General features: G+C 45.7%; 1 protein-coding gene across 1 annotated transcript in view; it reads left to right on the forward strand.

Annotated features, from left to right (window-relative positions):
* Positions 1-19913, forward strand: part of LOC145359799 (uncharacterized) — a 29259-nt gene that overhangs the window by 7424 nt on the left and 1922 nt on the right. Inside the window, exons 4-5 of the mRNA XM_080214575.1 lie at positions 11465-11622; positions 18432-18550. Coding sequence (XP_080070701.1) covers positions 11465-11622; positions 18432-18550 — 277 coding nt within the window. The remainder of the gene's footprint in view (positions 1-11464; positions 11623-18431; positions 18551-19913) is intronic.

Below are 19913 nucleotides of genomic sequence, written 5' to 3' on the forward strand. Positions count from 1 at the left end.
CAATGAAGGTTAGATTGATTGGCCGTGATACATCATCCCTTAGTGTCAGGGGGATTAGCAAGATAAATACGTGACTTCATGGGAATTGGGCCTGGGTGGGATTGTTGTCAGTGCAGATTCGATGGGCTGAATAGCCTCCTTCTGTACAGATTCTGTGATTCTATGAAATAGCCCATCTAGCCTGTCCCATATAGTTATGATGCTTCTCTAACCCTTTAGATCTCACGTCATTTCAGAAAGTTCACTTATTAGTGTCACAAGTAGGCCTTACACTACAATGAAGTTACTGTGAAAATCCCCTAGTCACCACACTCTGAAACCTCTTCAGATACATTGAGGGAGAATTTGGCATGGCCAATGCACTTAACCAGCGTGTCTTTCGGAATCTGGGAGGAAACCGGAGCACCTAAATGGAATCCACGGAGACAGGGGGAGAATGTGCAAACTCCACACAGACAGAGACCCAAGCCGGGAATCGAACCTGGGTCCCTGCTGCTGTGAGACAGCAGTGCTGACCACTGTGCCACCATGCCACCCACAGGAATCCTCTCTTGGATTGTCTCTCTTGGGCACAAATCCCGATCAAACACCTAAGCTCAATTAGGGTGAAGAAAATTGGAAAATTAGTTTCCAGTTTCTACCCAGCCCAGGAGATCACAGTGACCATGACTTGCTTTAATTGCTGCCTGTCCATCCCAGCTTAGAACTGATCCAATTTGGAAGATGACAGATAAATAGTCTTGTTCCTCGGGAAATCCATATTCTTGTGATGCCAATCCATCTTTGGGACATGAGGAATTTCTCACCAGCTATCCAAGCTCTATTTTCCAATTAAGCTGCTTTCCTATAGCTTAGCTCATAGAGACGCTTCCTGGAAAGTCAGATTTGACCTTTGTTCTGTGTTGAGCAAGTGCTCAAATTGACCTTAGCACTTCTGGCCTCGGAAGGGAAATCTTCATCCAGGTGCTCCCAATCCTGATTGCTTATCAATGAAATAGGAGCAAAAGTGGGCCATTTGGCCCCTCAAAGCAGCTGCACCATTCAATAAGATCATGGCTGATCTGTTTGTGTTTGTCATTCCCCATTCCCCTCTACCTTCGATAACCTTTGATTCCCTTGCCTAATAAGAATCACTGGAACAGCTTAGAAAGAGCACCTTCCTGGACACCAAGCTCAGTAATGACCATATCTCGTCTTCCAGCTATATAGCTGACATTGACTTCAAAAAATGAGTGTGGCCAGAAGCCCAGCAATCAGCTCCAGGAATACACTTGGTGGGGGTCAAAGCGTTTATTTCTTTATCCAAGAATGTACTTGCATGTCCAGACAATAAGTCCTTTTGCCACTGGTTAGGGTTGTTTGCCATTCCTTGCACATCCACCTTTTGTAATTAGAACAACAAAACACAGGTTTTCTTTTTAAAACGATCATTGTACAAATACGTTAGGTGCCTTCTGATATGTCGGTGGCCTTCTCTGAGCAGCGGCCGATAGTTGGTGTATTGCAGTGTCATTATTTGAGGTGTGAGGTGGCTAGTCACTCGCTGTGTTGTGAGTTGTCGGCTGGAGCTCACTCATAGCTCTTGTGCATCTGAGTCTGAAGGTCGTGATGTCATATCCTCTCCAGAGGCTTGAGCACAAAATCTATTGAGGGAGTTGGAAGTGCCAGCTTTCATAGAATCACAGTGCAGAAGAAGGCCATTCAGCCCATCTGCACCAATCACAATACCACCCAGGCCCTATTCTCTAACCCCATATGTTTATCTTGCTGATCCCTTGACACTAGGGTCAATTCAGCATGGCCAATCAACCTAACCAGCACATCTTTGGACTGTGGGAAAAAACCAGAACACTCAGAAGAAACCCACCAGACACAGGGAGAATGTGCAAACTCCACACAGACAGTGACCCAAAGCTGTACAAGGAACCTGGGTCCTTTGTACCGTGAGATAGCAGCGCCATCATGCTGACATTCAGCCGAGATGTTAAACTGAGGCCCCAGCTACTCTCCACAAAGGGACCAATGACTCTCGTCCAAGGAACAGCAGATTTTCCCAGTATCTCAGTCAAAGTTTATTCTTACGCCACACAAAAGATCTGATGATTATCTGATTGCCTTTTGTGGAATCTTATGTATCACTGTGATGTGGTACAGTGGTTAGCACTGCTGCCTCACAGTGCCAGGGATCTGCGTTCAATTCTGGCCTTGGGTGACTGTCTGTGTGGAGTTTGCACGTTCATCCCGTGTCTGCGTGGGTTTCCTCCGGTTTTCTCCCACACTCCAAAAATGAACAGGTAGGTAGATTGGCCATATTAAATTGCCCCTTAGTGTCCAAAGCTGTATGGGTTAGGGAAATTAGCATGATAAATGTGAGGGGTTACCCAGGTAGGGCAGGGGGTGGACCTGGGCAAGATGCTCTGTCAGAGAGTTGGTGCAGATTTGATAGGCCAGATGGCCTCCTTCGGCACTGTAACGTGGAGATGCCGGCATTGGACTGGAGTGGGCACAGTAAAAAGTCTCTCAACACTAGGTTAAAATCCAACTGGTTTATTTGGAATCACAAGCTTTCAGGGTGCTACTATTTCATCAGGTGAGACTTGCCTGATGAAGGAGCAGTGCTCTGAAAGCTTATGATTCCAAATATACCTGTTGGACTTTAACCTGGTTTTGTGTGAGTTCTTCTGCACTGTAGGGATTTTATGATTCCCTACACGACTACGCTGGCTTCATGTCACTCACTGTAAACTTCTTTGAGATGCAGGTTGTATAATTGCTTGTCTTTCCTTTTCATTCAATAATCCTTGTTGATCTACTGACTTGGAGAATTCAGGGTTGCGTACAGTTCAATGTGAAAAGCATGTATCAAGCCCCTCCTTTCTACAAGCAGCACACAGTGAAACCTTTCACAGACCACCCATTCATTGCTGAGGAAAATTACAAAATAAATACTCCATGATCTCTAATAATTGAGCAATAATTGATTAATCCCATCAGTCCACTTTGATTCTGGCCTGCTACTGTCTGCAGGCAGCGTTCCCCCAATCCCCAACCCCAGCCATTGATCGCCATCATGTTTGAGGAATGCTTTGATAACCCAAATGAGACCAGGCTTCTGGGATTATTCACTATAAATTACATAAGCCTGGCTTATTTTTCATGATGTGGAGATGCCGGCGTTGGACTGGGGTAAACACAGTAAAAAGTCTCACAGCACCAGGTTTAAGTCCAACTGAGTTATTTGATAGTAAACTCACAAGCTTTCAAGGTTTGCCCCTTCGTCAGGTGAGTCTGAAGAAGAGCTTAACCTCGAAAGCTTGTGAGTTTACGATCAAATAAATCAGTTGGACTTAAACCTGGTGTTGTCAGACTTTTTACTATTATTTTTCATTGTGAGTGGACTGAGAGATGGTCTAATGGAGGTAGTCAATGTGATTAATACACAGCAAAAACCATTCCTTCTGTTGGAAGAATCAATCATTTAAATCTTTATCATAGAATCCCTGCAGTGCAGAAGGAGACCATTCAGCCCATTGAGTCTGCACCAACTCTCTGACAGAGTATCTTATCCAAGCCCTTTCCCCACCCTATCTCTGTAGCCTCACACAGTTACCATGGCTACTCTATCTAACCTACACATCTTGGGACACTAAAGAGCAATTTAGCATTGCCAATCCACCTAACCTGCATATCTTTGGACTGTGGGAGGAACTGGAGGAAACCCACGCAGACACAGGGAGAACATACAAACTCCATACAGGCAGTGACCCAAGGCCAGAATTGAACTCAGCTCCCTGGTGCTGTAAGGCAGCAGTGCTAACCACTGTGCCCGCCCTTTAGATTAATGTTATTGAGGCCATTAACAATCTATTTAGAAGGGAAATTACGGAGCATCGGCACATGTCACAGGTGGTTGAAATCTGGAATTTTCTCCAGGTGAAAAGGTGGGTGCAGGAATATTTGGGGCTTTTGAGGCCAAAAGTGATGGATTTTCCTTAAAAAAAAATGTCAAGAACTAAGAAGGGTAAATAGAATTGAGATACGTAACAGCCATGATCCAGTTAAATGGCAGAGAAAGGATGAGGGGCTGAATGGCATACTCCAGTTCCTCTTTTCTAACACACGAGTCATAAAATCCCTACAGTGCAGAAGGAGGCCATTCGGTCCATCGAGTCTGCACCAGCAACAATCCCACCCAGGCCCTATTCCTGTAACCCCACGTATTTCCCCTGCTAATCCCCCCTGCCACTAAGGGCCAATTTACCATTACCAATCCACCTAACCTGCACATTTTTGGAGTGTGGGAGGAAACCAGAGCACCTGGAAGAACATAAGAACATAAGAAATAGGAGCAGGAGTAGGCCATCTGGCCCTTCGAGCCTGCCCCGCCATTCAATAAGATCATGGCTGATCTGTTGTAGCTCAGTTCCACATTCCCGCCCTCTCCCCATAACCCTTAATCCCCTCTCTTATCAAAAACCCATCAACCCGCTTCTTAAAAATATTTAGCGAGGCAGCCTCCACCACTTCAACGGGCAGAGAATTCCAGAGATTCACCACCCTTTGAGTGAAGAAGTTCCTCCTCAACTCCGTTCTAAACCGCCTCCCCTTTATCTTGAGGCTGTGCCCCCTAGTCCTACTGTCTTTTTTGAGCGGGAAGAGTCTCTCCACCTCTATCCTATCCATCCCATTCATCATCTTATACGTCTCAATGAGATCTCCCCTCATTCTTCTAAACTCTAACGAGTACAAGCCTAGTTTATTCAGCCTCTCCTCATAGCTCAACCCCCTCAACTCCGGTATCAGCCTAGTAAACCTCCTCTGCACTCCCTCCAAGGCCAAAATATCCTTGCGCAGGTGCGGCGCCCAAAACTGCACACAGTACTCCAGTTGCGGCCTCACCAATGCCCTATACAGCTGCAGCAAGACCTCCCTACTTTTATATTCAATCCCCCTCGCTATGAAGGCCAGCATCCCATTCGCCTTCCTGACCACCTGCTGCACCTGCAGGCTGGGTTTTTGCGACTCATGCACAAGGACCCCGAGGTCCCTCTGCACCGTCGCCTGCTGCAGTTTTTCGCCACATAAGTAATAGTCCTTCCTACCATTCTTCCTACCAAACCCACGCAGACATGGGGAGAATGTGCAAACTCCACACAGACAATCACCTGAAGCTGGAATTGAACCCGGGTCCCTGGCGCTGTGAGGCAGCAGTGCTAACCACTGTGACAACCCTATTGTGATGCCTTTGATGGCTGAAGGTCTGTTTATGACACTATTGAGACTCACCCTAACCAGATGGGCCCGTCCAGCACCTCTGGCCTCTTTAAAATCACTTCAACCCATCCTGCCACACAGGAGATGACACCTCCCCCTTTAAATGTATTTGTAGTGGAATGAAAACCAATTGCTGTAAAATTTTGCAATTCATAACCTTTTATTCTAGATGGGAGAATAAATCATAATCAAGATGGCCACATTTTTTTTTTAAACAAGGTTGAGGTCCAATTAGTTCCTTTCCAACAATTTTCCGATACTTGGCACAGTGAGCCTGAGGTGCTTACAGCAGATTGATTGGGTCAGCATTAAACTTCAGTGGAAATCTCAAATGAGCTGCTGTATGGAAAGTGCAGTAACCATGCTGTGACATTCCATCAGAGCTGGAGTTAATTGATTGCATTATTTTAAACCCTGCGCTGATGTTTGTTTGAGTTGTTTATGTATATGAAACTTCTGCAGAATTATGAATAGTGCTGAGACAGGAAGGCGATGGGATGTTAGACTCGGGCAGATCTCATATTCAGATACACACTTTGTTAATGAAACAGAAAAACAGACACAGCGAGTGTTCCTGAATTCCATTTCACTGTTACTGGCACATCAATTATTTGTTCTCTCCATCTGCGCCAGTGACAGACTCCATGCTGTTCCACTCTCCAGGCTGTTCTCTGACATCCCAGTGCACCTCACCCTCTCTTTAAATGGGAAAGTTTTAAGTAATAAATGCCCACAGTGGCACCTGACAGTGCAGGAGATCTTATTAACGTCAGTAGGGATGTCATCGTGCTGGCTGGCAGAGTTACCGAGCTCAACCATTGTGAGTGAGCCGGTCTGTCAGTAAGCTAACACAGAGTACAGGCTGGGCGTACAGTTACAGAGCTCCTGAGTGTGAGGGACCGGGATTGATATCAGGAGTGCTGCAGTCGGAGGGTGTTGATTGAGAAGAGTTACTGTGCTGACAGTGTGAGGATGGTGGATTATCATCAGTAGAGATACAGATAGAGACTCACCCTTTTATGGACGGCACAGTGACACAGTTGTTAGCACTGCTGCCTCACAGCACCAGGGACCCAGGTTCAATACCCGGCTTGGGTCATTGTCTGTATGGAGTTTGCGCATTCTCCCCATGTCTGCGAGAGTTTCCTCTGGGTGCTCCAGTTTCCCCTCTGTCCAAAGATGTGCGGGTTAGATGCATTGGCTGTGCTAAATTGCTCCTTAGTGTCAAGGGGCTAGCCTGGGGTAAATGCCTGGGGTTACGGAGATGGGGTGTGGGTGGGATTGTGGTCATGCAGGCTCGATGGGCTGAATGGCCTCTTTCTGCACTGTAGGATTCTATGATGATAGATAGTGACACACACAGGGAGGTGTTACTGTTCCTGACGTTGAGGGAGCTGGACTACCTTCAATAAAGATGGTCATCAGGTGCTTAAGTTTCTTCAACCCCTGGTGTGAATTCTGCCTGTCACTCCCTGTTGGGTGTTATGATAACATTATTTTCCAGTAGGCGGACAGAATGGCAACCCAACATACTAAAGACCCAGGGCCACTAATAGGATTTAAAATATATGATAATTGCCATAATTTATGCACCTCCCTGCCGATTTCCGGAGCAGAGTTGATGCTGCTGGAAATCCGGTGCTGGGAGACACTAGCAGGTTGGGCACTGTTGGAATCTCCCAGATAGTAGTCATGATGTGGAGATGCCGGCGTTGGACTGGGGTAAACACAGTAAGAAGTCGGACAGCACCCGGTTTAAGTCCCGAGGCAGGAACCTCGGGTCAGTAGTTTTAGCTGGGGGAAGGGTAATTATGAGGCTATTAGGAGAGAATTAGGAAGCATAGGTTGGACTAGGAGACTACAGGGTCTCGGAACGTCCGAAATGTGGAGTTTTTTCAAGGAGCAGCTACTGCGAGTCCTTGATATGTATGTCCCTGTCAGGCAAGGAGGAAATGGTCGAGCTAGGGAACCATGGTGCACTAAAAAAGTTGATTCGCTGGTTAAAAGGAAAAAGGAGGCTTATGTCAGGATGAGACTTGAAGGCTCAGGTAGTGCACTGGAAAGCTTTAGATTGGCTAGGAGGGAGTTAAAGAGTGAGTTAAGAAGGGCTAAAAGAGGACATGAGAAGATTTTGGCTGATAGGATTAAGGAGAATCCTAAGGCATTCTATAGATATGTTAAGAACAGAAGATTGGTTAGGGCAAGATTAGGGCCAGTTAGAGACAGCAGTGGGAAGTTATGTGTGGAACCGGAAGAGATTGGAGAGGCATTGAACCAATATTTCTCTTCGGTATTCACGCAGGGAGACATAAATGTAGCTGTGGAGAACACTGGGTTACAGGGTTGTAAACTGGATAGTATTGCAGTTGATAAGGAGGATGTGCTGGATATTCTTGAGGGTTTGAAAATAGATAAGTCCCCTGGGCCGGACGGGATTTACCCTAGGATTCTCTGGGAGGCAAGAGAGGCGATTGCAGAGCCTCTGGCTCTGATCTTCAGGTCGTCGTTGGTCACAGGTATAGTGCCAGAAGATTGGAGGACAGCGAATGTTGTCCCATTGTTTAAGAAGGGGGACAGAGACTTTCCCGGGAATTATAGACCGGTGAGTCTTACTTCTGTTGTGGGCAAGGTTTTAGAAAAAATTATTAGGGATAGGATTTATAGTTATTTAGAGAGTAATGAATTGATTGGAGATAGTCAGCACGGTTTTGTGGCGGGTAGGTCGTGCCTTACTAACCTTATTGAGTTTTTTGAGAAAGTGACCAAAGAGGTGGATGGGGGTAAGGCAGTGGACGTGGTATATATGGACTTTAGTAAGGCGTTTGATAAGGTTCACCATGGAAGGCTTCTGCAGAAAATGCAGATGTATGGGATTGAGGGTGACTTAGTTAATTGGATCAGGAATTAGCTAGCAGATAGGAGACAGAGGGTGGTGGTTGATGGAAAGTATTCGTCATGGAGTTTGGTTACAAGTGGTGTGCCTCAGGGATCTGTTTTGGGGCCACTGCTGTTTGTAATTTTTATAAATGATCTGGATGAGGGTATAGTTGGGTGGATTAGTAAATTTGCTGATGACACCAAAGTCGGAGGTGTGGTAGATAGTGAGGAGGGGTGTCATAGTTTACAGAGAGACTTGGACAAGTTGCAGAGCTGGGCCGAGAGGTGGCGGATGGAGTTTAATGCGGAAAAGTGTGAGGTAATTCACTTTGGCAGGAATAACAGATGTGTAGAGTATAGGGCTAATGGTAGGACTGTGAATAGTGTTGATGAACAGAGGGATCTAGGTGTATGTGTACATAGATCCCTGAAAGTTGGGAATCAAGTAGATAAAGTTGTTAGGAAGGCATACGGTGTCTTGGCGTTTATTGGTAGGGGGATTGAATTTCGGAGCCGCAGCATCATGTTGCAACTGTACAAAACTCTGGTGCGTCCGCACTTGGAGTACTGTGTGCAGTTCTGGTCCCTACATTATAGGAAGGATGTGGAGGCATTGGAGAGGGTGCAGAGGAGGTTTACCAGGCTGTTGCCTGGTATGGAGGGGAGGTCCTATGAGGAGAGACTGAGGGATTTGAGGTTGTTTTCGTTAGAAAGAAGGCGGCTAAGAGGGGACCTTATTGAAACATATAAGATGATTAGAGGTTTAGATAGGGTGGACAGTGATAGCCTTTTTCCTCGGATGGAGAAAGCTAGCACGAGGGGGCACGGCTTTAAATTAAGGGGTGGTAGTTATAGGACGGATGTCAGAGGTAGGCTCTTTACCCAGAGGGTGGTGAGGGATTGGAATGCCCTGCCTGCTGCAGTTGTAGATGCGCCTAGTTTGGGGGTGTTTAAGAGATCCGTGGATAGGTTTATGGATGGAAAGGGATTGGTTTAGGTTAAAGGGTCATTGCTTTCTAATTGGTCGGCGCAACATCGTGGGCCGAAGGGCCTGTTCTGCGCTGTAATATTCTATGTTCTATTAACCGATTTATTTGATAGTAAACTCTTCATTCACCTGACGAAGAAGTAAACCCTGAAAGCTTGTGAGTTTACTATCAAATAAATCGGTTGGACTTAAACCTGGTGTTGTCAGACTTGTTACGGAATCTCCCAGACCATTGCGTTAAAAAATGAACGCAGTGGAATGGAAGAATCATCCCCATTGTTTATCCCTTAAATTTATACAGAAATTCCATGTTATTATTTATTTAACAGATGGGTGAAGAACATTTATCCAGTGAGTCCGCCTTTCGCAGAGGATAGCCCAACCTATCCAAACTTCTCACTTTAGAGGTATCAATCCCACACGTGAAAGGTATGTGCTGCCCTGTTCGATGGGAGCACATGCTGGAGATTTGGCACCACAGTGTTGTAGCTGGGACTTGTACTTTTTTACAATTGCAATTCCTCATTTGCCCTCAATGCCTTCACTCTGGACATGCCCTAGTATATAACTGCTGTTATATGTCAGCTGCACCTGAGAAGGCCAGCAATGTTTTCAGATCCGTAATGGAAAGTGGACTAGTCTCCGGAGCCGGTGCTAATCCACAATGGCAGTTTTGAGTCCATGCAACAAGCTGGAACCTTTTGCTGCCAGTCTATTATCAATGCTCCCTGGCTTGACCAACCAACACCATCATTCGAGTGGTGGCTTTATCACCTGAGATGAAGAACAATTTCAATTTGCAGAGGACACAAGCTGAAGTTTAAAGTTTATTTATTAGTCACAAGTAGGCTTACGATAACGCTGCGATGAAGTTACTGTGAAAATCCCTGGGTCGCCACACTCCAGTGCCTGTTCGGGTACACTGAGGGAGAATTTAGTATGGACAATCCACCTAACCAGCATGTCTTTCGGACTGTGGGAGGAAACCGGAGCTCCCAGAGGAAACCCACGCAGACACAGGAAGAATGTGCAGACTCCACACAGTGAAGCAAGCTGCGAATCAAACCCGGGTCCCTGGCGCTGTGAGGCAGCAGTGCTAACCACCGTGCTGCCCCACCCATCACATTGTCCACAGATCAATAAATTAATCAGGGCCTAAATTTTATACTCCCTGGGTGGTGGGTTTGTTGGTGGAGGAGGGGGTGAACATGGAACAGGTCAGATGGCTTCCCGCTAGGTCTCTGCCCACCCCAACCCCTCAGCATGTTATGCTGGGATGAGTGAGCTCTCAGACTGCCCACCCGCCCTTGCCCTCAGTTGAAGCCCTTGCGTGGCCAATTATTGACCATTTGAGGGCCTTTTCCTGCCTCACCTTGATTTTCAGGCTAGTGGGAGGAGTTCATAGGTATGAGGCAACCCGTAAGGTAATTGGATTTAGGCTTGGGATGGGAAGTGGGAGTGAGGGACTGTCCATATGAAGCCTCCTTTTAACGTTGAGCCCTTATCCTTGAGGTCTGCAAGTTCCCCTCCAAGCCACTCATGAAAATATATTGCTGTTCCTTCACTGTTGCTGGGTCAAAATCCTAGAACTCCCTCCTTAACAGCACTGTGGATGTATCTATACCACGTGGATTGCAGCAGTTCAAGAAGGCAGCTCACCACCACCTTCCCAAGGGATGGGCAATGGATGTTGGCCCAGCCCTTGAATGATTTTTAAAAACTGCTGGAACTCCCTCCCCAGCAGGAATGTGATCCACTGAGTCTTCAGGTAGGAAACCGTGCCATCCTTAAATCTTGCCCCAGGTGTCCTCCTTCAACAATCACAAGCAAAGATGCATCGAGTGGTCGTTCAATTCATTTGTGGGACCGTTGCTACCCTTGGCAATATTAAAAAAAAAAGTGACTGTGCATGCATTTATTTGTGAGATGGGGGGGTAATATTGGCAAAGCGCTATGTCCTAAGGGTATCCAGAGCTAATCACATAATTGACATTTGGATGTATACGTGGGATGTGAGGTTCCTTTTCTGAAGATCATTCATGAAGCTATTTTGTTTTTTTCAACAAGCCTTCACCTTTCGTGGTCATATTTTTCTGACATTAGTAACCCACAAACATATGTTTTTCACCTCAGTTTTGCACTTGCCACAGCAGGGGACTCTGAATTGTTAAGCCAGGTTCTATGATCATGAAATTTTGTGTGCTTTATTGGCTGTGAAGTGTTTTAAAATGTGAATGGCGCCATACAAGTGAAAGCTCTTCCTAATTGGTGGTCTTCAGCAAATGAATTAACTCTTCGGTTTTTTTCTTTCACTTGCTTTTGCAGAAGATGATTTGATACCTTACAGTAAACCCACCTTCCTGCAGCGGGGTCAAATGTCAAGTAATTGCTCCACAACAGGAAGTTCATCATCCAGAGGTTCAACAGGGTCACGGGGTCATGTAGCAGGGCGGAGCAGAGGAACTGGAGCAGACCGTAGTGAGGTAAGCGGAAGAACGAGGATCTGAGGCATGAGGTGGTGTAACACTCAGTCACAGATTTGTCTCTTAAGAAAACATTGTTGGATCATTTCAGTAATTCCTGTACCCATGCAGACTGGGTCAATACAGTAATATTGTCCTGAGCAGATTGTACAATAGTCACATTCCACCTGAACAGGTTGAGCCAGCACAGTCATGTTGTGCCTGAGCAGATTTTGCAGTATTGTGATGTTCCATCTGTACAGATTGGGTCAATACAGTGAAACCTGTAACTGTATAGATTGTGTTGGTACAGTAATTGTGTACCTGTGCAGATTGGGTCAGTACAATAATTCCTGTATCTGTACAGGTTGGATCAATAGTGATTCCTGTATCTGTGAGGATTGGGTCAGTACAGTAATTCCTGTATCTGTGAGGCGTGGATCACTACAGTAATTCATGTAACTTTGAGGATTGGGTCAGTACAGTAACTCCTGTATCTGAGAGGATTGGGTCAGTACAGGAATTCCTGTTAATGTAAGGATTGGGTCAGTACAGCCAATCCTCTCAGATACAGGAATTACTGTACTGACCCAATCCTCTCAGATACAGAAATTCCTGTACTGACCCAATCCTCACAGATACAGGAATTACTGTACTGATCCAATCCTCTCAGATACAGGAATTCCTGTACTGACCCAATCCTGTCAGATACAGGAATTACTGTACTGACCCAATCCTCTCAGATACAGAAATTCCTGTACTGACCCAATCCTCTCAGATACAGGAATTACTGTACTGATCCAATCCTCACAGATACAGGAATTACTGTACTGATCCACACCTCACAGATACAGGAATTACTGTACTGACCCAATCCTGTCAGATACAGGAATTAGTCAGTACAGTAATTCCTGTATCTGAGAGGATTGGGTCAGTACAGTAATTCATGTATCTGAGAGGATTGGGTCAGTACAGGAATTCCTGTATCTGAGAGGATTGGGTCAGTACATTAATTCCTGTATCTGAGAGGATTGGGTCAGTACAGGAATTCCTGTATCTGAAAGGATTGGGTCAGTACAGTAATTCCTGTATCTGAGAGGATTGGGTCAGTACAGTAATTCCTGTATCTGAGAGGATTGGGTCAGTACAGTAATTCCTGTATCTGAGAGGATTGGGTCAGTACAGTAATTCCTGTATCTGAGAGGATTGGGTCAGTACAGGAATTCCTGTATCTGAGAGGATTGGGTCAGTACAGTAATTCCTGTATCTGAGAGGATTGGGTCAGTACAGGAATTCCTGTATCTGAAAGGATTGGGTCAGTACAGTAATTCCTGTATCTGAGAGGATTGGGTCAGTACAGTAATTCCTGTATCTGAGAGGATTGGGTCAGTACAGTAATTCCTGTATCTGAGAGGATTGGGTCAGTACAGTAATTCCTGTATCTGAGAGGATTGGGTCAGTACAGTACAGGAATTCCTGTATCTGTGTAAATTGGGTCAGTACAGGAATTCCTGTATCTGTGAGGATTGGGTCAGTACAGTACAGTAATTGCTGTATCTGTGAGGATTGGGTCAGTACAGGAATTCCTGTATCTGAGGGGATTGGGTCAGTACAGTAATTCCTGTATCTGTGTAAATTGGGTCAGTACAGTACAGTAATTCCTGTATCTGTGAGGCTATAGCAATATCTGGATGTGTATGAATCTGAGTCGTTATCACAGCTACTGCATCTGTAGAGCTCTGATTGTTGTCTCGGCCGATCATGCAGTTCCCCGCACACCTCAACGAGATATTGCAAAATAGAAATTCGGGTGAATTTTCCCATTCTGCCTGCCACAGGAATCGTAGCAGGTGAAGCGTAGACCGTGGAAGGGTACGTGACCTCGAGCGGGATTTTCCAGTTTTGGAAGCGACTGTGGCTGGAAAACCCCACCCTCAAACTTTAGGTACTTGAATCTTCCAATCCAAGGAACAAACATAGGTAGACAGTTTATCTCTTAATGAAGCTGTTGTATTCAAAGAGTTAAATTATTATTTGTTACAAAGAGTGATGAACATCCTCTCCAGAGAACTGCTGCTGGAGGGGTGAGGATTTACACATATCTATGTTAGAGGTCCTTTTTAGGTCTATTATGCGTCTTATATTACAAAGCTAATCACTGTATTAACATCCACTGAGCCCTCCTGCACCTTATCTACCTGATACTCACTGAATGTGACTGCCAGTGGAATGAAAAGAACAGCTTGTGAGATGGCTCTTGGCTCTAAGACCCACACAGACCTGTCAAGCCTTACCTTGTGCAAAGGGCTAGCTTCAGCCTCAATTCCTTTCAGTAATTTTTTTTTTTCCTTTTGTTGTGCCTTTTGACTTTTCCACAAAAGGCCCTTTCATCTTGTCTGAAGATTCCAGTGGTGTATCTGTCACAGGAATGCTGTCGGTCGAGCTGTGTGCTTTGTTCAAATGGGAACTCTGCAGACTGCTTCCACAAGCCATTACGGAGAAATTAAAATTGAAAGTCTTCAGCTGAGATTTAATCTGCGCCCGGTCTCAATCAGATCCACAATTAGTCTGAGGCTTGGCTTGTTGAACGATGCTCCTCTTCAGCGGAACTTGCTCTCAGAGTCAATCTGCTGGCTCGCAAGGTTGGCAGGTGGAGACTCGGACCGATGTTGAGTGGCGTTTTGTAGATGGGATGCAACAGTCATTGGATATCCCTGTCCTCCGTTGACATTGCTAAATCAAATATAACACAGCCAGTTAGTGCATTATTTCTTCTGATCTATGAGTTGGTTCAGTGGTGCTATTCTTGCCTCCCTGTTAGTTGGTAGTGATTTCAGGTCCCACACCACAATCTTTCACACATGTTCTAGGTTACTACTTCAGCATAACACTAGGGAAGTGTTGGCAGTGATGTCTTTCAGATGCAATGTTAAATCCAGGTCCATGTCTCCTCACTTGGCTCGATGTAAAGAGCCAATGGCAATCGTAGAGGTGATCAGAGGAGTTCTTCCTGTGTCCTGGCCAATACTTAGCTCTCAAGTTTAATGTTTATTTATTAGTGTCACAAGTAGACTACACGAACACCGCAATGAAGTTATTGTGAAAATCCCCGAGCTGCCACACTCCGGTGCCTGTTTGGGTATACTGAGGGAGAATTTAGCATGGTCAGTGCACCTAACCAGCATGTTTTTTGGACTGTGGGAGGAAGTTGGATCACCAGGCGGAAACCCATGCAGACACGGGGAGAACGTACAGACTCTGCATAGACAGTGACCAAAGTGGGAATCGAACCTGTGTCCCTGGTGCTGTGAAGCAGCAATGCGAACCTCTGTGCCACTGTCAACCGATATCACTAAAATAAATCAGATTGTAATTTATTTCCTTGCTGTTTATGAGATCTTTCTGTGGTCAATGCACAGAACCAGCTTTCGGACTGTGGCAGATTCTGCAGACAGTGACCCAAGCTTGGAATCGAACCTGAGTCCCTGATCCTGTGAGGCAGAAGTGCTAACCCACTGTGCCACACACAGTTGAGTCTGCAACTGGCAGACTCTATAAATTGTATAGTGTAACACAGTACATTGTTTCATTTGCCTCCGCGGATTCATGTTGTAGAAATAATCAACAAAATAAATAGACATAAGCAAGATAAGCACCAATGAAATTTTATCAGATGATCTGTGTAATAAAAGCCCTCTCTGAGCAGCTCCAGTTGCTCAAGATTAGTGAGTGGACAAATTTTATGTTGTATTCACAGCATGGAAACAGGCCATTCGGTTTATTGGACCATGCCATGCAAGCCTCCTCCCGTCTACTCACTAGTGAAACCTGTTGCGGTTGTTCCAGATGTTGCACACTTCCTCAGAATGGACTTTGGTTTATTCTTCACTGTGAGCTGAAGACAGTCTTCAACTCAGACTCCTCCCTGAGAGGCTAAGCTGCAGTGGACTTGGACCAGATGTGAGGCAGATGTGTGTGATCTGACAGGGTTCTGTTTTCATTAGAGGAACGAAGTATGATGCTTTGTTGCCTGTAGACATCATTCCATGTTAGAACTGTCCCTCAGACAATGCTTTATTCAAATCCTCCCCCCCATCCGTTTGTTCAGGGAGCTGGGGTCAGATTGTTTGATGGCGCACCTTCAAGTATCCTGCCCTCCTCTCCCTGCAGTTGGCTTGAATGGTATGGTGGCACAGTGGTTAGAACTGCTGCCTCAAAGCACCAGAAACCTGTGTTTGATTCCTGGCTTGGGCGACTGTCTGTATGGAGTTTGCACGTTCTCTCCGTGTCTGTGTGGGTTTCTTCCAACAGTCCAAAAGACGTACTGGTTAGGTGCAATGGCCATGCTAAATTCTCCCTCAGTGTACCCGAACAGGCAACTGGGGGATTTTCATGGTAACTTCATTGCAGTAAGCCTGCTTATGACACTTAAGCCCCCATAACGGTTCCTGCAGCTTTGTCACTAAGTGCAGTGTGACTGTCCCCTGCCTGTGATGACCAGGATGTGGAGATGCCAGCGTTGGTCTTGGGTAAACACAGTAAGAAGTCTCACAACAGGTTTATTTGGTAGCACAAGCCACTAGCTTTCGGAGTGCTGCTCCTTCATCAGGTAAGATGAAGAGGCAGCGTTCCGAAAGGTAGTGGCTTGTCCGACCAAATAAACCTGTTGGACTTTAACCTCGTGTTGTAAGACTTATGACCAGGATGTCCAGGTGGACTCATCCTCCTCCAGCTCCAGCTTTCTTGTTTTGACCTTTCTGTGTCAGAAAGAAGGGAGCGTGTTAGTGACACTCTGGCAGTGTGTGTGGAGAGTGTGCTTGTTATGGGTCATGTGTTTCAGATATGAGAGGTGGAGAAGTCAGGCTTGTGGCAGCAATGAGGATAGAAAGAGGAGGCGGTGGAATGGCGTGTAGTGCAGTGTTTGCAGGATAGTGAGGGAGGAGAGGGGACTCACGGTGAACTGTGCGGCAAGGGATGATGGAGGTGTCAACAGAGAGTAAGAAAGTACAATTCATTCCTAGATAACTGTGGTGAGGTCATTAAGCTCTCTGCAGCATTGCAGAGCTGGGAGCATGGCCCCTAGCGCTGACCTCCTCCGCAACTCTTTTACACATGGCAAATCAGAGGTGTCCGTCCTGCCCCAGGGGGTCTGGAAGATGAACAGTTCACGCCAACGGAATTTTCTGCTCCCATTACAGGGAAGGGAGATTTGGCTGAGTGCCAAATTCTCCACCTTTGCTTGCAACGGCAGCGGGGCGTAAATGGCCAGAAGATTCCGCTGAGAGCTCCTTCCTCCTGCCCAAGGGCCTCCAACAAACATATTTTACTCCATTCTTAAAGTTACAGAGCCAATGCTCAGAATGGATTGGGGCAGACCCCAATCCATTCCTTCCTTACTCCAAAAACCAAATTCACAATCCATTTGAATCTAATTCTCCTCAGGAGAGATAAACAAGATGAGGCATTTCACACCATCTTGAACTTGATCCAACTATGCTTGATCTTAGCCAAAAGGTTGAGAAGCTAAATGTCCTATTTTGAGTTCTACCAGCATCTTAGCTCTATGGTTCCTCCTATCTATAGCCAGGAAGCACCTCTCCTTTAAGAGGTGCCTATATGTGGCAACAGAGACAGTCAATCACTGGCCAGTTTAACAGGGGCATAGTCTGTCAGCAGTGTAGGTATTGTTGCCTGAATGTCTGGTGCATTTTGCTGTGGTGCCTAGGACCAGGAACAGGCACGCGATTTATGTAGCCTTTAGGACTCATTCTCAGGCTCAGTTGAATTTCTGGGCCATGAGACATTCACGTTGAATCTCTAATGTTGCGACCTGATGTTGGACAACCCGAGGCTCTGCTGTCACTTTATTCACAGTCTCCAAATTGTAAAATATGCCACCTTCTTGCAAGGACACAAGGAACATTAGAGTGAGGCACCTTATTACAGCCTGAACAAAGGAGCGGGTCAAACACCACCTCGGGTTTGAGTACCACATCAATATGTAAATCAAATAACCCACTTAGAATTTGTTGGATGCTAGTATCGCAGGTTGCTTGTTTGAGATTGTAATCACATCTTGGGAGTGAATTCAATGCCCGCCAGTTATTGTCCTAAAGTACAAGTTAGTACGATTCAGTTAATAAATCTGGAATTATAAAGCTAGTCTCATTGATAGTGACCATGAAACTAGCATCAAGTGTCATTGCCATCTGGTTCAGTCATGTCCCTGAGGGAATGAAATCTGTCGTCCTTACTGATTGGGTGATTCCAGCCCCATGGCCATAGGTTGATCTTTATTTGTCCTCTAAAATATTCAGTTCAAGTGAAAATGCTGGCTTTTCTAGAAACATCCCTGAAAAAATAAGCGACTGAGACAAAGTCAGTGATCGAGGTTTTGGATAAACAAGGTAGTGTATCGCTAAAATGCACGCATCTAATTCTGGCATCTTTATTATCTCTGATTTTAATTGCTATATCATTGGTGGCCATGCCTTTAGCTGCCTAAATCCTAATCTCTGGAATTCCCTTGCTGAACCTCTGTCTGTTACCTCTTTCTCTGTCCTTTAAGACACAGTTTAAAATCTACCTCTGTTACCAAGCTATTGGCCACCAAAACCCATATCTCCTCCTGCGCTTCATGTCAAGCCTTATTTGGGAGGGATGTGGGAATATCACTGAACTAACAAAGCAGAAACTCAGGCCCATGCATAAATTAAGGGACGGGAGGAGGAGAAGGTGGGATAATGGAGTTGAAGCCCAAGGTCAGCCATGATAGTATTGAATGGTCATAGATTCCACTCCTGTTCTTATTTCTTGTGTCCTTGTTTCAGTGTCGTTGCCGTGGAAATGCTCACTGCCTCATTCCCACTCCAGTTGCGACCAGATTCAGAATGGTCTCCTGCTCAGTAGCCGGAATACCCGCCTGTTTTAAGACCTTGGGATCTTCAGGGTTCAGGGATAGAACTGGACAGAGATGTTCGTCCAGCTGAATGTGGGGTGAGGGGTGTGGAAAGCAAAGTTCCAGCACCAACCTGTCAGCGAAGAATGCAGCCTTTCCAACATTGCCACATCCTGAAAACATTTTAAAAATATATCTTGGAGCACAACGGTGGCAATTTTTTTCACTCATTCGTGAGACATGGGCGTTGCTGGCTGGCCAGCATTTACTGCCCATCCCTAGTTGCCCTTGAGAAGTTGGTGGTGAGCAGCCTTCTCAAATTGCTGTAGACCATGATGACTCACAGTGCCATTAGGGAGGGAATTCCAGGACTGTGACCTAGCAACTACAAAGGAACAGCGATACATTTCCAAGTCAGGACAGTGAGTGGCTTGGAGAGGAACTTGCAAGTGGTGATGTTCCCATGTATCTGCTGCCCTTGTCCTTCTAGATCGAAGTGCTTGTGGGTTTGGAAGGTGCTGTCAAAGGATTGTTGGTGAATTGCTTTAGGGCATCATGTAGATAGTACACACTGCTGCTACTGAGCATCGGTGGTGGACAGAGTGGATGTTGTACCAATGAAGCGGGCTACTCTGTTTCAATATTCCATCACATTTCTGATTTGTGCCTTGTAGATGGTGGATAGGCTTTGGGGAGTCAGGAGGTGAGTTACTCACTGTAGTACTCCTAGCCTCTGACCTGCTCTTACAGCCACTGTGTTTATGAAGTGAGGATTGGGAGATGCCGGTGTTGGACTGGGGTAAAGACAGTAAAAAGTCTGACAACACCAGGTTTAAGTCCAACTGATTATCTACAAGATGCACTACCTAATCAGTAATCTGTAAACTGTCTGTGCTATTATATGCTCTGTCTGAGGCCAGAACTCTCCATTCACCTGATGAAGAGGCAAACCCCGAAAGCTTGTGAGTATACGATCAAATAAATTGGTTGGACTTAAACCTGGTGTTGTCAGACTTCTTACTGTGTTAATGCAGTGAGTCCAGTTGAGTTTCTGGTCAATCAAGGATGTTGACAATGGGTAGATTCAGTGATGGTAACACCACAATCAGAATCTAGGATCACTGAATTCAAATCTCAAGGAAGTGAATTTAGTCCAATTTTCCCCCTGGGCTAAGTAACTAATCCCAGTCTCGCTGTTCAGGATGTTCTCACAGGAAAGATGTCAGCTGGAATTCTCTCATCCCACCCACCCACCTCTGGAATTCTAGCGGTGGGGGGAAAGGAAGGAATGGGAGGGGAGGTCATGGTTGCATGGCTAAATTTTCATCATCTTGTGCTGATGAAGAACTGCTGCAGGGAACAGACCAAATACCCATAATTCTTGCACTAAAATCTTATACGCAAAGTAGCTGGG

Source organism: Carcharhinus amblyrhynchos, chromosome 29 (genome assembly GCF_965287045.1).
Source record: "Carcharhinus amblyrhynchos chromosome 29, sCarAmb.v2.hapA, whole genome shotgun sequence".
Lineage (NCBI taxonomy): Eukaryota > Metazoa > Chordata > Chondrichthyes > Carcharhiniformes > Carcharhinidae > Carcharhinus > Carcharhinus amblyrhynchos.